Source organism: Ursus americanus, chromosome 20, assembly GCF_024610735.1.
Source record: "Ursus americanus isolate L20-20 chromosome 20, mUrsAme1.1.p, whole genome shotgun sequence".
In the NCBI taxonomy this organism is placed as follows: Eukaryota; Metazoa; Chordata; class Mammalia; order Carnivora; family Ursidae; genus Ursus; species Ursus americanus.
Window position 1 is genome coordinate 18,668,071 of NC_142146.1, and position 14,149 is coordinate 18,682,219.

At 43.5% G+C, this 14,149-nt stretch overlaps 1 protein-coding gene across 4 annotated transcripts in view; it reads right to left on the reverse strand.

Annotated features, from left to right (window-relative positions):
• RARB (retinoic acid receptor beta) overlaps positions 1 to 14,149 on the reverse strand; it is a 443,932-nt gene that overhangs the window by 86,716 nt on the left and 343,067 nt on the right. For all 4 annotated transcript variants that reach the window (XM_087870159.1, XM_045791638.2, XM_045791639.2 and 1 more), the window contains one exon: positions 8,260 to 8,401. In XM_087870159.1, the coding sequence (XP_087726285.1) occupies positions 8,260 to 8,401 (142 nt within the window). The remainder of the gene's footprint in view (positions 1 to 8,259; positions 8,402 to 14,149) is intronic.

Sequence of the window (14,149 nt, forward strand, 5' to 3'; positions counted from 1 at the left end):
CTTTATTTTTAATGCTGTGACATAATATTTGGGGCTGTATATCTACACCATGGTGTTATAAACAATTCAAAATGATGAGAGCCTCTGCCCTTCGCTTTTCTGCTGGAGGAGAAGCCGGGCTGTGTAGTTATTAAAATAAAAAGCAGCTGTGGCAGCAGCAAGCAGAGCACAAAATGGAGCCTGTGTCACCACGGAGGAAGAATCTCCCTGGGAAAACGGGGATCATTATTTAGCACCTACTGTGTGCCAGGCAGGATGCTAAATGCATCACCTTCCTAGGGTGCGATGCAGGAAGCAATCTAGCAAGGTGGCCCCGCCTTGTAGGTTAGCTCCCTGCACTTAAAACAAAATGACACCTCTTGCCCAGGATGAGGCAGCCAGAGGGCAAGGTCGGACTCGAACCCAGCTCAGGCTCCCTTCACAGCCCTTTGCTCCTCTGCTCTGCTCTGTCCTATTGTGTCACGGAAATTTCTCCTTTTGCTGAGGTGAGAATGTGCTGAGCGTCCCTTTTCCAGGAGCCAGGCTGCAGGGAGAAATGTGTTAGTAAAGCCGAAGGAATTTTAATACTTCCTTTGCAGTCTGAGTGTTAATGGGCCTGAAGTCCCACAGTGGCACTGACGTCACCGGGCTGCCAGTGCCCAAACGGAATTGGGTTTTTTTAATCTCCCGAACAGATGCAGGAAAACAGTAACATTTGGCAAGTGGAAAGGGACAGCAGATTTTTACTTTCCAGCTTCCGCGATGTTTTTAGATACAAAAATACAAAGTTTCCAGCCTTTCATTTACTTTTGGAGGGCTCTGTGGGGATTTGCGTGTGGTGGGGTAAAGAGGAGAGGGGCGGGGTTAATGCTGCCTCTCGGTGGAGCAGGACGAAACGCTCACGCTCAACTTTGGGAACGCAGTAACAGGCTAGGACGTAACATGGGAACAAATGAAGAAATAAACTAAAATTAGAAAGACATTAAGTGCCCTGATGATGATTTTTATGTAATTTCCCAAGTACACAGGGCAACCTACAATACGAATTTCCACATTCTAAAGCCAGTAAAATCTAGCCATAGAACCAACGAGCACATCGATATAATTTGTGCCTCAACAGAAGTGATTGTAACTGAGGTTAAGTGCCTTTAATCCAAAAGGTTCATTTTAATGTAAGTTTAACAGTAAAGGGGAAATGAAACACAGAACAACGGAAAGGTCTTGTGGAGGTATCAAAGTGTCCACGCAAAGCACGTTTATTCTATCCAATCGACCCACAGGGACATTCATGTCCGAAGGATAAATCAGAATTTAGAGACTTTATAAAAAGCTGTTTTTAAGCTCAATATGCCCCAAATGAGAACATGTCAACGAGCACTCAGGGATTCCTAAATTCAGAGATTATTCAACTGTTTTATTCTACAAATATAATTATGCAGCTGTCACGGGGAAAAAAATGCTGTGAAATTAACGCTGAACAGCATTCTCAAGCAAAATCAAAGACATGTTTTGCCCACCACTCAAAAGCATGGTCCACATAAACATAAGCTCAAAGGCAATATGAAGAGGTTCTTTTGTGAATTAGTGGCCTGTGGTTTCCAGAAAGAAAATAGAATGGGGGTGTTAGGCACAGTAACCTCTGCCGTGTTTCTGTTACAGATGTGGGGCCAGGGCATCCCATCTGGAAGGCCAGAGGCCCAGGGGGAACCTCGTCAAATGTTAGGAGCATCCAGAGCCCACTACTTCCCCCTTATCATGGCACACGAGTCTTGATTCTGGACGACTTTGTATCTTTCATTTTCCTATTGGCTTCCTGACCCCAATGTCCAGCTCATCCTTGGAGCACCCTTTTTGTCAGTGAGCGACCCGATGGCCTAGAACTGGCCAAGTGAGCCCCAAATACCACCACTTGTCCATGTTAGCCTCTCCACCTGTTTGGGCTTTTGCCATGCACAGTTACACAAGATGCCTGCTCAGCTCAGCCGTTTCGACAGCAAATCCACCAGAAGATCTAATGTCCTCTAGGGGAGAGAACTGGCAAGAGGAAGCAGATTGGAGAAACACTGTTGTCTAAACAGGATTAAAAGCATCAGTTCTCACATCATGCCCAGGCTGTCAGTCAATACGAAAGTTCCTCTTGCTCGGGTAGAAAACGAAAGCCCAGAGAAGCTGCGTAACTTGTCCTGGGCCCACCGCAGGTAAGGGAAGGGCCGAGGGATGAACACAGGCATGCATACTCAGAACTGTTTTGTGCCTGACACCTTTTCAGGAAGGAAAGCTCGGGACACGTCAGATTCGGTTGTCTTTCAAAATAGCCACACTGAGGGGCACACTGGCTGGCTCAGCCAGTAAAGCATTTGACTCTTAATCTCGGGATCAGGAGTTCAAGCCCCTTGTTGGCGGTAGAGCCCACTTAAAATTTAAATAAATAGTTACATTTAACCACTTGACCAATCTCGCCTCACTGAGCTAAGCTCAGGGCTACAAGATGACGAAGACATGATGCTTGTCTTGCCTTTTGGGAGGTTATCATCAAGCCAGGGAGCCTCACCGGGGTGTGAAGAATCACACTGTGATAAGTAGGCTGGTCGTGGAGGTATATTCAAAGCACTCTAGGGACATGGGGAAGAATGAATGACATGGAGTGTGGTGTGGGGTTCAGGGAGGTTTCCCAGAGAAAATGACATTTCTGCCAGCTCCTGGGGCTCATCTGAAGGAGAAGGCGGTAGACAGTCCATACCAGGGCACAGCCTCCAAAGAAACATGGAGCTGGGAGGCTTGTGGGTCAGCAGGGCCCAGTGTGGCTGAAAGCTGAGGCATCTACTGGTAGGAGAGGAGTAGATGATGGTGGGAGAGGAGCCGAACGTGAGATCACAGAGCAGGCATAAGTGGCATACGTGACCACTGGGTGCGCCACCTAAAGCAGAAGCAGGCAAAGTATGGCCTTTGGACCAAACCCGGCCCTCTGCTTGTTTTGTAAATAAAGTTTTATCAGAACACCACCAATCTTTATGTACTTTCTATGGTTCCTTCTGGGATATAGTGACAGACACAGAGCTCACACGGCCCACAAAGCCAAAAATGTTTTCTTTTTGACCCTTGTAAGAAAATTTGCTGATCCCTGGCTTAAGGATTTGAACCATTCATTTGGATTTCTGTAACTGACCCAAATGCACATGGTCAGGCTTTCTGTACTCCTACGGTCTCCATGTGGCATCGTCTTAAACCTTCTCCTTCCCCATCATGGACAATTAGTGGTTTATCTGTCTCATAAGCTTGTCCGGACATCTCTTTCACAATCCCAAATTTTATGTCTTCCTTTATTCTCTTTTTTATTTCTTCCTTTAGGGCCACATACTTTCCTCTGCTGACATCGTTTTGAGCCTCCCACCCCACCAGCAGAAGCTCATCACTCAACTTTGAGTCATTTTGCTTCCTTTGCCTCCTCCCCAAGTTCTTCATAAATTTTTGTACCACTTTTAGAAGGCTGCTGAAAATCGATTTTTTTCACTTGCTGCTACCGCTCTCAACTCCCGTGCTTTGACAAATAGCTATTCCTCTACAAAAAGGTTCCCCTAGTTTTACAAAGCCCTTGGAAAATACAAGGTATACCCACCAGCATTTATAGAACAGAAATGGGAAGAAATAATCATGCTTTTCCGATCTGCCACACTAAAGGATTTCTTTTACTAGGAAATCCCCTTATACATTGAAAACCAAATTTGAGCCATACAAATTAAATTTGCACATGATTTTCTAGGGGTACATCTCTGATATGCAACAAGGAGTGTGATTATTGTTTAATTAACCACTTGCAATAGCGTCAAAAAGGGAAGTCAGTGTTTTAAAAGCTGCTCTTTATGGCAGGTAGTAAATATTACTACCGGGACCCAAATCCCAGCACTGCCCCTTACTAATTGTGTTATCCTAAATTAATTAACCTCTCTGCACCTAAGCTTCCACATCTGCCCAAAACAGGGGATGGAAGGGATTATAACTAATCTATCTCACAGGGTTGTTGTTAGGTTCGAATGGGACAAAGTATTAAAAATGGTTAAGCAGTGCTTGACCTACAGAAAACACCTAGCCTGTGTTAGTTATTACTATACAGGATTCTTAGGTTTCTTTCTTTCCTTCAACAACACAAAGAATAAGAGCAACAGCACCATGGGACCTGACAGGTCTTCCTGAGCATGGAGTCAGTTTTTACCTTCTGTCTCTCCGATTCCTTACTTAGGGATGCTTTCCACCCACACTCCTGGCCACCTGGTTTGGGTGGGGTCAACCTCAATGCCGGGCTCCAGGGATGAACACCTGATCCAGACCTAGCCAATCACAGAGGTCTACCCCTCCACCTCCACAGTGGTCCACCCCTCCACCCCTCCCACCCCCATCCCCAAGGCGAGAGAGTTATACAGGGGCACGTGACCCAACTGAGGCCAGTGAGAACCAGGTCCCGGGCACTGACGGCATGATAGGGACGTGAGCCTCTCTTTCTGTCAGGTAGACTAGGGGCCACAGCTGTTGGTGGCATCTTTAGTAGCCATTTATAAAATCTTCCCAGAAACAAAACCAACACAGTAAAAAGCTGTGGGAGGCAAAGGGGAGCTCTTCCCTGAACAGGAACGCAAACCCTCAGATGCATATGGGTTTCTCTGGACTGCCCAGCTACCTGTGCTGATGTTTTAAGCTTATGCCAAGTTTGAGCTGAGTTTTCGGTCACTTGCATCCTAAAAGTTCTGACACACGCTAATGAGTCCTCATGACCTACAGCAAGAATTGAATGCAAATCTTCCTAATCTTGGTACTGCCGAGAAAGTATGGCAAAGAGAGGGAAGACCTGAACTGCAATCTTGGTACTGCCTTTAGCCAGTTGGGGATTGCTGGGAAGACCGTTTCATCTTTCTGGGTCCCAGTGTGCTTGTATGTCAAGTGAGAGAGGTGAGTGAAAATCAATCTCTAAGATCCTTTTTCAGTTCTAACATTCTATGAGTCTTTATTATGCTTGGATTCGTTTCAGTCACAAATGCTGTGGTATAATTGGTTACTGATTCTCATATTTTCCTGCTTCTTTCTGTTTCAACTTTAAAAATATCCTATTAGACCCTCGTCTCTATACTCCAAATGTTTATGCCTTTCCCTTCAATTTCCTTCTAAGGAAAATATATTTATTTTTGTATACTTGGGCATAATGATCCCATTTTCTTCTCATTTCTATATTTTTAAATCTAATTAAGGTGATAAGTTCCTTTAGGGTTGAAACTAGAGTTTTCCTGTGGGTGTAAACATTATTATTATTTTTTTAATTGGCAACCAAGCTGCCAGTTTTTACAGAGCAGCAGGATATGGGTTTTAAGTAATGTAAGCAGGAAATGGGTCTCCAGCCCACACAAAATAAATGCAAAAGTACTGATTTACCCTGAGTCCACATCTGGCTTACTCATTTATAATTTCAGCCTAGCCTAAAATTCTCCCACAGAACTGCAGTGTGACAGCCATGTCTACAGAACGTCAGACCAAAAATGGAGTGTCAAGGGATCATCCTGTGAGTCTCACTTACACATATTAAAAATCTATTTCAGGGCAATGTCATGCTTTTCTCTTCAATAGTAGGGTTGGCGGGCCTGAGCTAAGTGAATATTAGCTCTGTATCTTCACATTTGTTGATTTTAAGTAATCCAATAGCGCTGAAGTTTGGAGGGATCAAAGAGAACTGACCCATGATCCACATACAGAACTTTCTGGAGGAAAAGCACCCTCCCAGGAGGGATGGCAGGATGCCTCCCTGTCTCATGACCCAGTCCATTCTTGTTCATCAGGACCCTAAGTACGAACGAGCCCCCAACCTCAGCTGCTTTAATGGGCACAAGCTCTTGGCAAATAAAACAAAATTGGCTGGAGACAGAGGTTTTAGGGTCAGTTGGTTTAGCAATTCAATAATGCCATTCGGGGCCCTATTTCTGTCTGTCCACTCTTCCAACCATAGTACCTGCTTTGTGCTAGAGGTGACTTCCCCTGGAGTTGGAGGATAGCTACTAGGGGCACTTGGGGCTACTTGCTTTCTTGTTCACATGTATCAGGAATTGTGCCAATATTCTAAGCACGGGTCTTTGTTCTCTTTCGGTAATTTCATTAGGATAAAATTTCAGATTTGTTCAGAAGGTTCAAGAATAGTACAAAGAACCCCTGTACACCCTTCATCTAATTCACAATTCTTAATATACAATAACATACAACAGTCTATTACAGTGCTATAATCTACAGTCCATATTCAGATTTCACTCCCTGTCCCAATAATGTCCTTTCTAGCTATTTTCTCCTCTGACCCAGGATCCACTCTGGATTATGCATTGCATGTAACTCGCATGCCTCTTTTAATCTGGAATAATCTTTCAGACTGTCTTTGCCATTCATAGCCTTGGCATTTTTGAAGGGCACTAGCGTGTGTGTGTTTTAATTGGTTATTTGCTTTCTTATTATTGAGTTTTCAGAGATTTGTATATCTAGATACAAGTCCTGTATCAGGTGTGCAATTTGTAAATACTTTCTCCTAGTGTGTGCCTTGTGTTTTCATTCATTTCACAGTAACTGTTGGAGAGCAGACATTTCTTATTTTGATGAAATATAATTTATCTTTTTTTTCTTTTGTGGCTCCTGAGCATGAGTTTGGAATTCATGCTCATTGGACTGGCCTAGGTTACAAATTAACAACATGAACCAGAAGCAGAATATGACAGGCTGGGACACAGCATAGGATGCTGGGCTTGAGTCAGTGGAATTGTTCCTAATCTTGCTGTTCTTCCCCAAGTATAGAAACCCAAGAGGTAGAAAAGCATATTAAACCCTGCGTACGTTCAGGAAAGGTGAAGGATGGAACAACGCTGGGCAACATCCCCTAGAGGCTGCTCCAGGCAAAAAGCCAGTCGCCCAGCTGAGCACCCTCAGAGCAGTGCTGCTTGGTTCTGGGGCCTTTCCCTCCTCGGTCTCCCCACCGCCCAATGGGCACGTTTCCCAGTTCTAAAATCCAAGAGCCCTTGTCCTATAACACATGTCTTTGAATCAGCCTGTAAGAGTGTGGCTGAAGTACCCGGCTATTTTTTTTTTTTTTTTTTTTAAGAGAGAGGGAGAGAGAGAGCATGCGCAGGCCAGGGTAGGATGGGCAGAGGAAGAGGCAGAAAGACTCTCAAGCAGACTCCCCGCTGAAAGCAGAGGCTGACGCGGGGCTCCATTGCACGACCCTGATATCATGATCTGAGCCGAAATCAAGAGTCAGTCGCTTAACCAACGGAGACATCCAGGTGCCCCGGTACAGGTTTTTGTCGCATATCTTAGAGGGCAGGGGCCACGTCTCAGGCATCTCCAGCATCCCCTCACACCACGAGCCTAGTGCCTCACTCACAGTCTGCCCTCACCAAATCCCCAAGTCACGAGCTGAATGAAGAAGGAGCGATCACATTAATTGCTTCACCCGGCACACAACCCTATGTCTTCCTTAAACCTGCCTGAACCAAACCATTTCCCTGTCACGTTCTTGTCCCCTCCATGTGAAAACACCAAAGAGAGAAATGTAAGTAATGAAATGTTTTGTAGTGTACATATTGTCTGTATTAAATGATGTATATTTCAAGTCCCCATTATCAGATGTTTATGGACCGCTAATTTTTAATTTACTAAAATGTTCTCTTTTGCATTAAAAAAATGTATAATTATTTGGAGGAGGGGGTGGCTGGGAGAAAAAAAAAAAAAAAGCTAAATCAAGTTTGGAAAAATGCCAGCGCACTGAGTTTCTAAATATTTCTTCCACAGCAGAAGTTTTATGCCCCTTTCCCTCGGAAAAAAAAAAAAAAAAAGGGCTGATTATTACTACTGTTAATATTCATGCTGCTCGTCTCATTTTGTTCCCACGGACAGAGGCAAAACTTTTCGTTCCCACTGTCAGGATGGGGGAAATGGAGTCTCTAAGTGGCTGTGTGATATGCCTGAGTTACTAGTGGCTCTGAAACCCACAGGGAGTTAGTACCGCTCTGGAACACAAATCCGCCACCCACAACACAAAGCTCCTGCCTGTTCCCCAACTGCCACTCAAGTTTTATCTGAAAATCCCTACAGTTCTTCTGTTTTCCTACCACCTCTGTTTACACCCAGCCTTGGCAATCTATCCCGAGAGTCAGGTCTGAGTTCCACGTATCATGTCCTGCACGACTCGATTTTGGAAGCTGAGCAAATCATATTTATAGAAAAGACAAAGATAGAAACGAAGTTTTTGGAGACTCCACTTACATTCTTTGGACATTCCCACTTCAAAGCACTTCTGAAGCCGACAGTACTGGCATCGATTCCTGGTGACTTTATTAATAACACAGTTCTTATCTCGGTGACAAGTGTAAATCATGTTCTTCTGAATACTTCTGCGGAAAAAGCCCTGCAAGCAAGCGAGAAGATGAGGAGACTAAGTAAAACCACCAAGTTTCATGAGAAATCAAAGCCAGCCTTATCAATGCATTGATTGCTTGGTCTGAGTAATGAAGTGATGGCAGCAGAAAAGTTAACTTATTTGAGTCTTAAAATCCATGTGAAATATTAATAGTCAGTTTTCCCTTTGTTTCAAGTCAGAAAACCCCTTTTAATAAAAACTAGACACGACCGTTATGATCTTGCTGAAGGAAAATGAATACCAAGCTAATTCACTTGGAAAACATGCAGGGCTGGGTTCTTTCCAAACAGGCTTAACTTCATAAGCAGCTCCCTTGCTGGCCAGAAAAATTTCAGGTGAGCCCACTATCAAGAAACCCAACATAATAGGCATTCCCCGTGCAAAAGAAATGGTAAGATTCAGGGAAGAATGAGGTCTTCTCAAGAAAGTCTTTTCTACTTTTTTCCCACACATTTAGCTCATTATGGTATTTAAAATATGATTTAATTTACACAGTGTATAGAAAAATATTATCCAATATTGGAAACAAGGCATAAAAAGGCCTGCCCATTTAATGCTCCATTAGAGCGGTGCTGTCCAAAATGGTAGCCACTAATGACACAGAGCTGTTTAAATGAAAATAAAAATGAAATAAAATTTAAAATTCAGTTCCTCAGTTGCACTAGCCACATTTTAAACGCTCAAGAGCCACTTATAGCTCGTGGCTACCACACTGGACAGCACGTGTATAGGAGATTTTCATCATGGCAGAAAGTTCTGTGGGGCGGCGCCGTTCTGCAGCATTGACTTTTTGACAAGCTTACCTAAGAGTCATCTGACACTCTTGGGAAATGTAACTTTGTTTGACTTACTATTTACGATTGATTGGACACAGGCTCTGTAAAGACTATAGAAGGCTGGCAAATTACAAATCTATTTGTTAAGGATAGGTGCAAAGATTTCTGTCTGGCTGAAATATAACCAAAGAGTATTGTTTTATTGCCTTGGAGGACATTAACCAGTTCTGTACCTAGCTCTGCAGTCTGATTCCAGCATTCTTTCTTCCTTTCACCCTATCTATCAATCTACCTAACCACCGAGATATTTTGCTCAAATCCCCCAATGAACCAGTTTTGCCATCCTACCATTTCTCTCATTCTTGAGTTCAATAAATCTTCAACTTACTGAATATCTGAATGAGTTCTTACTTCTCAACTTTTTGAAAATTATATTTTGTCAAAAGCAGCAGTGTATCCCGATTTTTGTGAAACATTGATGAAATAAAGAGGATCGTAGGCTCATGAGCACATGGTGGCCACCTTCTCTTTGTCTTCCTCATTTCTCCCACACGGTTTTGCAGACAATGGATAATCAAGGGCTGCTTGTTACTACACAGACGAATGAGCAGTGAGTGAAGAGCATACCTGCTGTCTTTTCTCTCTCCTAATTGCCCAACAAAAACCTCTATATTGCTAGGAGTCTTAAGAGCAGGGAGCTTTACCTTCTCAACTGTGATGTGACTTTTACCCACATTAGCAACAATTCTCTTGGATGTAAGAAACACACCACCGAATGTGCGAAACAGCACGTAAGACTCACCATCTGAGTTCAACTTTCCCTGTAGTACATTAACACTCCAGGAACCAGAACTAAAAACATTTAAAGCTAAAGCACATTAACAAAGAAAGCTCATGTAACACACATTGTTTAGGATATTTACGTGGGCACCCTAGGATTTTACTGTCTAAATAAACATATTTTTACTGGCATGGTTCAACTGTAAACGCCTGGAAATCTTGTTTAAGGATGCAACTCCTGTCACATCCCAGACACACACATTTTCCAAGAAAACACAGTTTATTTTGGTACTTCTGGAGCTACGAATATGCTTCAAATCTAAAATAACAGGTTACCAATACTCCGAGCCTCTAATAGAATCGGTGCAGAGTGGTCACCTCAAACATCTCTTTTTATGCAAAAAATATACCTACAGGACACTTTTGGCTGCCAGATGCACAAACTCAATTTACAGAAACTGCACTGCCCTCCTGCCAAGAAACGCTGACCCAATGGGGCGCCTGGGTGGCACAGCGGTTAAAAGCGTCTGCCTTCGGCTCAGGGCGTGATCCCGGCGTTCCGGGTTCAAGTCCCACGTCAGGCTCCTCCTCTATGAGCCTGCTTCTTCCTCTCCCACTCCTCCTGCTTGTGTTCCCTCTCTCATTGGCTGTCTCTATCTCTGTCAAATAAATAAATAAATAAATATTTAAAAAAAAAAAAAAAAAAAAGAAACGCTGACCCAATGGAAGATCCAGTGTTTTCTGCATGTGTGAGGCAAGTGAGGTATGGACAAAGGTGACCTCCTCCATTTATTAAAAACCAAATCTTCAGTCCAGCAGATGCTTAGTGAGTGACCAAGAGGGGGAGAAAAACAATCTCATGATACTCAAATGAAAGAAGAGAGAAGTAAAGAACTTTCTATGTCATTAGGTATCCACTCGGTCTGGTTCAGTAACAACGTCGGCAGAAACTAAATAGGACTTCTTGGTTTTCCGAATCAGGTTTTTGGCTAGATATCAGGAGAAGGTCTAAGTTTCAGTAAATCATTTCCACCACGGTAGAATACTTGCCGACTAACATATACGCTGGGAGGTATTTTTATACACGGATTGGGTAAACAGAAAAGCCCTCCCAGGCCAAAGAGAGGTTTGCATTCTACAAATCCTCCTCCCAGGAGATGAGAGAGATTATTATTTAAACCTTATTCCTCGTAGACCTAATGTGTGCCTGTGTGTGGGAGCCCCATGCCACCTCAATTTTACCTACTCAAATTTTTACTTAGGTTGACTCTTCCTTTTACTTTTAACATTATTTAAAACAGAGGGAGACCTTTAATCCCTGGCTTCATCTGAAAACCAGCCCCGACTGTCAATATTAAAAGGCAAATATAACACAAACAAAATGAAAGACAAGCAAAATAATCATCAGATATTATTTCGCTCTCACTGGATACTGGATCTGCTCAGGGCTTAAAACCCCAGACCATGTCACTTCTTGCTGAAATGACAGTGTTAGAGACAGATCAGCACTGACGTGAGACTTTCTCTTTGAGGAATTCAGAGAAAATGTGTCTCTTTATGTGGTTCGGTAGATATAAAGCCACAAATCCGTGCCACTCAAAACTGGAAGCCTCATGCTTTGAGAAACAGCACTGCAACCCACATCTTGTCATACATAAAAACGGACTTTAGAAATGCTGATTCGGAAGTGTGATAGTCCTTGAAGCAAGTGGATGGGCAGAGACATATCTAGAGGAGAAAACACTGAGAAGTTGAGCGTGTAAAAGGAAGGATTCGGTCCCATCTGGAGGAGCAGTCTGGGGGGGGGGGAGGGAGAACAGAGTCAGGAGGCAGGAAAGGAAGAGCCGTGGAAAGGAAGTCCAGGGGCTTCCTCATGACCACTGAGTGGCCTTGGGCAAGTCAGCCTAAGGAGGTGAAGTTCCCTCATCTCCTCAGTGAGGAGCCCGGTGGCTGATTTCCAAGATCCTTTCCAAGTGTGTCATCACACCAGAGAGTGTCATGGTGGGATGCCTTCAAAGTGAGGATGACAGAGTTTCTGTGAGCAAAGAAAATGGCCAAGGAAGAGGGGGTGTTTGAAGACTAAGGAAGAACAGGTCCTCCACCCGTACAGGTGAAAACTGCAATTTGCGGGGGACTAGTCTAGGGTTACTGACACCACAACTTTATTCCTTTGGAAGAGGGGCAAAGGGAAAGGAAAAGAGAGAATCTTAGGCAGACTCCATGCTCGGTGCAAGCAGGACACAGGGCTCAATCTCACCACCCTGAGATCATGACCTGAGCGGCAATCAAGAGTTGGACACGTAACTGACTGAGCCTCCCAGGCGCCCCTACAATTTTATTCTCCTTTTCCTGAAACATCCTTTTCCCAGCAAACCCACAAAAATTCTGTCTTCAAGATGTTTGTCACCTCATCCAGGAAGTCTTCTCTGACTGATCAAAGAGCACATAAATTCTTCCTCTTCTAGGTAACCTTGGTATTTTGCTTATCTTTCTACATTACTCCAATTTAAGTACAATATTTAAAATATTAGACAATAGTATTGTTCACTTCAGAGGATACATGGGCAACACAGCAGAATGCCAGCCTGTGACCACCAGTCACAGCCTCAGGGCGCCAAATGGGCATCACAGATTTCTACAACTGGGTGTCATAGTACCACTACCAAGTGTGACTTCTTCCTTGCTGATGCCCTGACAGAGGAGAAGCAGGGACCTGGAGGCCGGCTTCCCCAGAACTAAAGTGGGCAGGTTGTTGGGCTCCCACACCACCTTGTAGCAGTGCGTAGCAGTGTTTAACGTGTGGAACCAAGACAGTGGACTTGGCGGGGGGCGGGGGGGGGGGGGGAGGGGGAAGGGGAAGACTGGAGGCAATGGTTATTCAACAGATGGTAGCAAAGTATTTCAATATTTCAACACCTAATAAAACTATTGGTGCATATTAGCTGAATATTCCCAGTACTGGGACAGGGAATTAACATGGTAGATAGTTAATAAATAGCTGTTAAATGAAAGAATGAATGATGACGCCCTCAGCTCTAACCAGAGACAGAGTGAGAGGCCTGGATGTATTATACCTTAATTCCATAAAATATTCCTCCACAGTAATGCATTCCCTGAGGATGATAGTCTTTGTACTTAAGAAAGTGAGCTGCCAGATTTCTCAGAAGTTAGTAGAAGATTAACTGGTTTGAGATGTAATCAGCTCAGACAGTCAAGACTTCTGCTGGTTAACCATGTTGGTTAGTTATGATTTCTGTTGTTGATCATAACTTCTCTTGGTTAATCTCGATTTCTCTAATTATGACTTTTGGTGGTTAATCAGGATTCCTGTGGTTTGTGAGAAACACAATTAACACTCTAGCTACTTAACTCGAGAAGAGAGATCTACACCACAAACGGAGTCCAGTGTTTTCTGACCACAGTTTTTCCAAACTTTCTTATCTCATGCTCTTCTGTTCTTCCTATCAAGGAACTGGGATCCAAGCAAAAGAAAAGAAGAAAATACTCCTATGGTGGTGAAGGCGACATGTGCATCAGAATGATTTGCTTCATGTCTTAGCAATAATCCCTGAATTCCCATTGCCTACTCAGATTACTTCTGTCTCCCGTTGGGGATATGACGTACCACTGTCCTACCTAATCCTCTCACCTACAGTGCAGACCACACTCCTAAATCAAAAGCAAAGGTAACCAACTCTTTTAAATCTGAATATTCTCCTGTCCCTAAATATCTAAAATTCATAATTACCTTGAAAGACTAGTCATATGTCCCAAATCTATCAAGGACATAGAGAAAAGTGGCTCATTGCGCTCCCTGCTTGATGTTTTGATGTGAGGGTCACTTCAGCCACTTTCTCTCCTCTAATACTCTCAAATCATGCTCTAATTCTGATAATTTTTTCATTTTTTTCTTTCGTGGACCATGTTGCAACTTCTGGTTTTCAGATGTCATCTCACATAATATTCCCCACCTCTCCCAAACAGAGCGCTTTTTGTTGGTTTAGATACTAGCCTTGCGATTAAGAACTGGACGTCAGCTCGAGTACCTGTGCATTTGAACTCTGACTCTGCTGCTTACTATCTGTGGGACATTGAGTTACGCTAAGTCCCGTTTCCTCATTTGGAATAAGGAAAGTACCTACACTTCATGGGATTACCTAGTGTATCCAATTAAGGGACA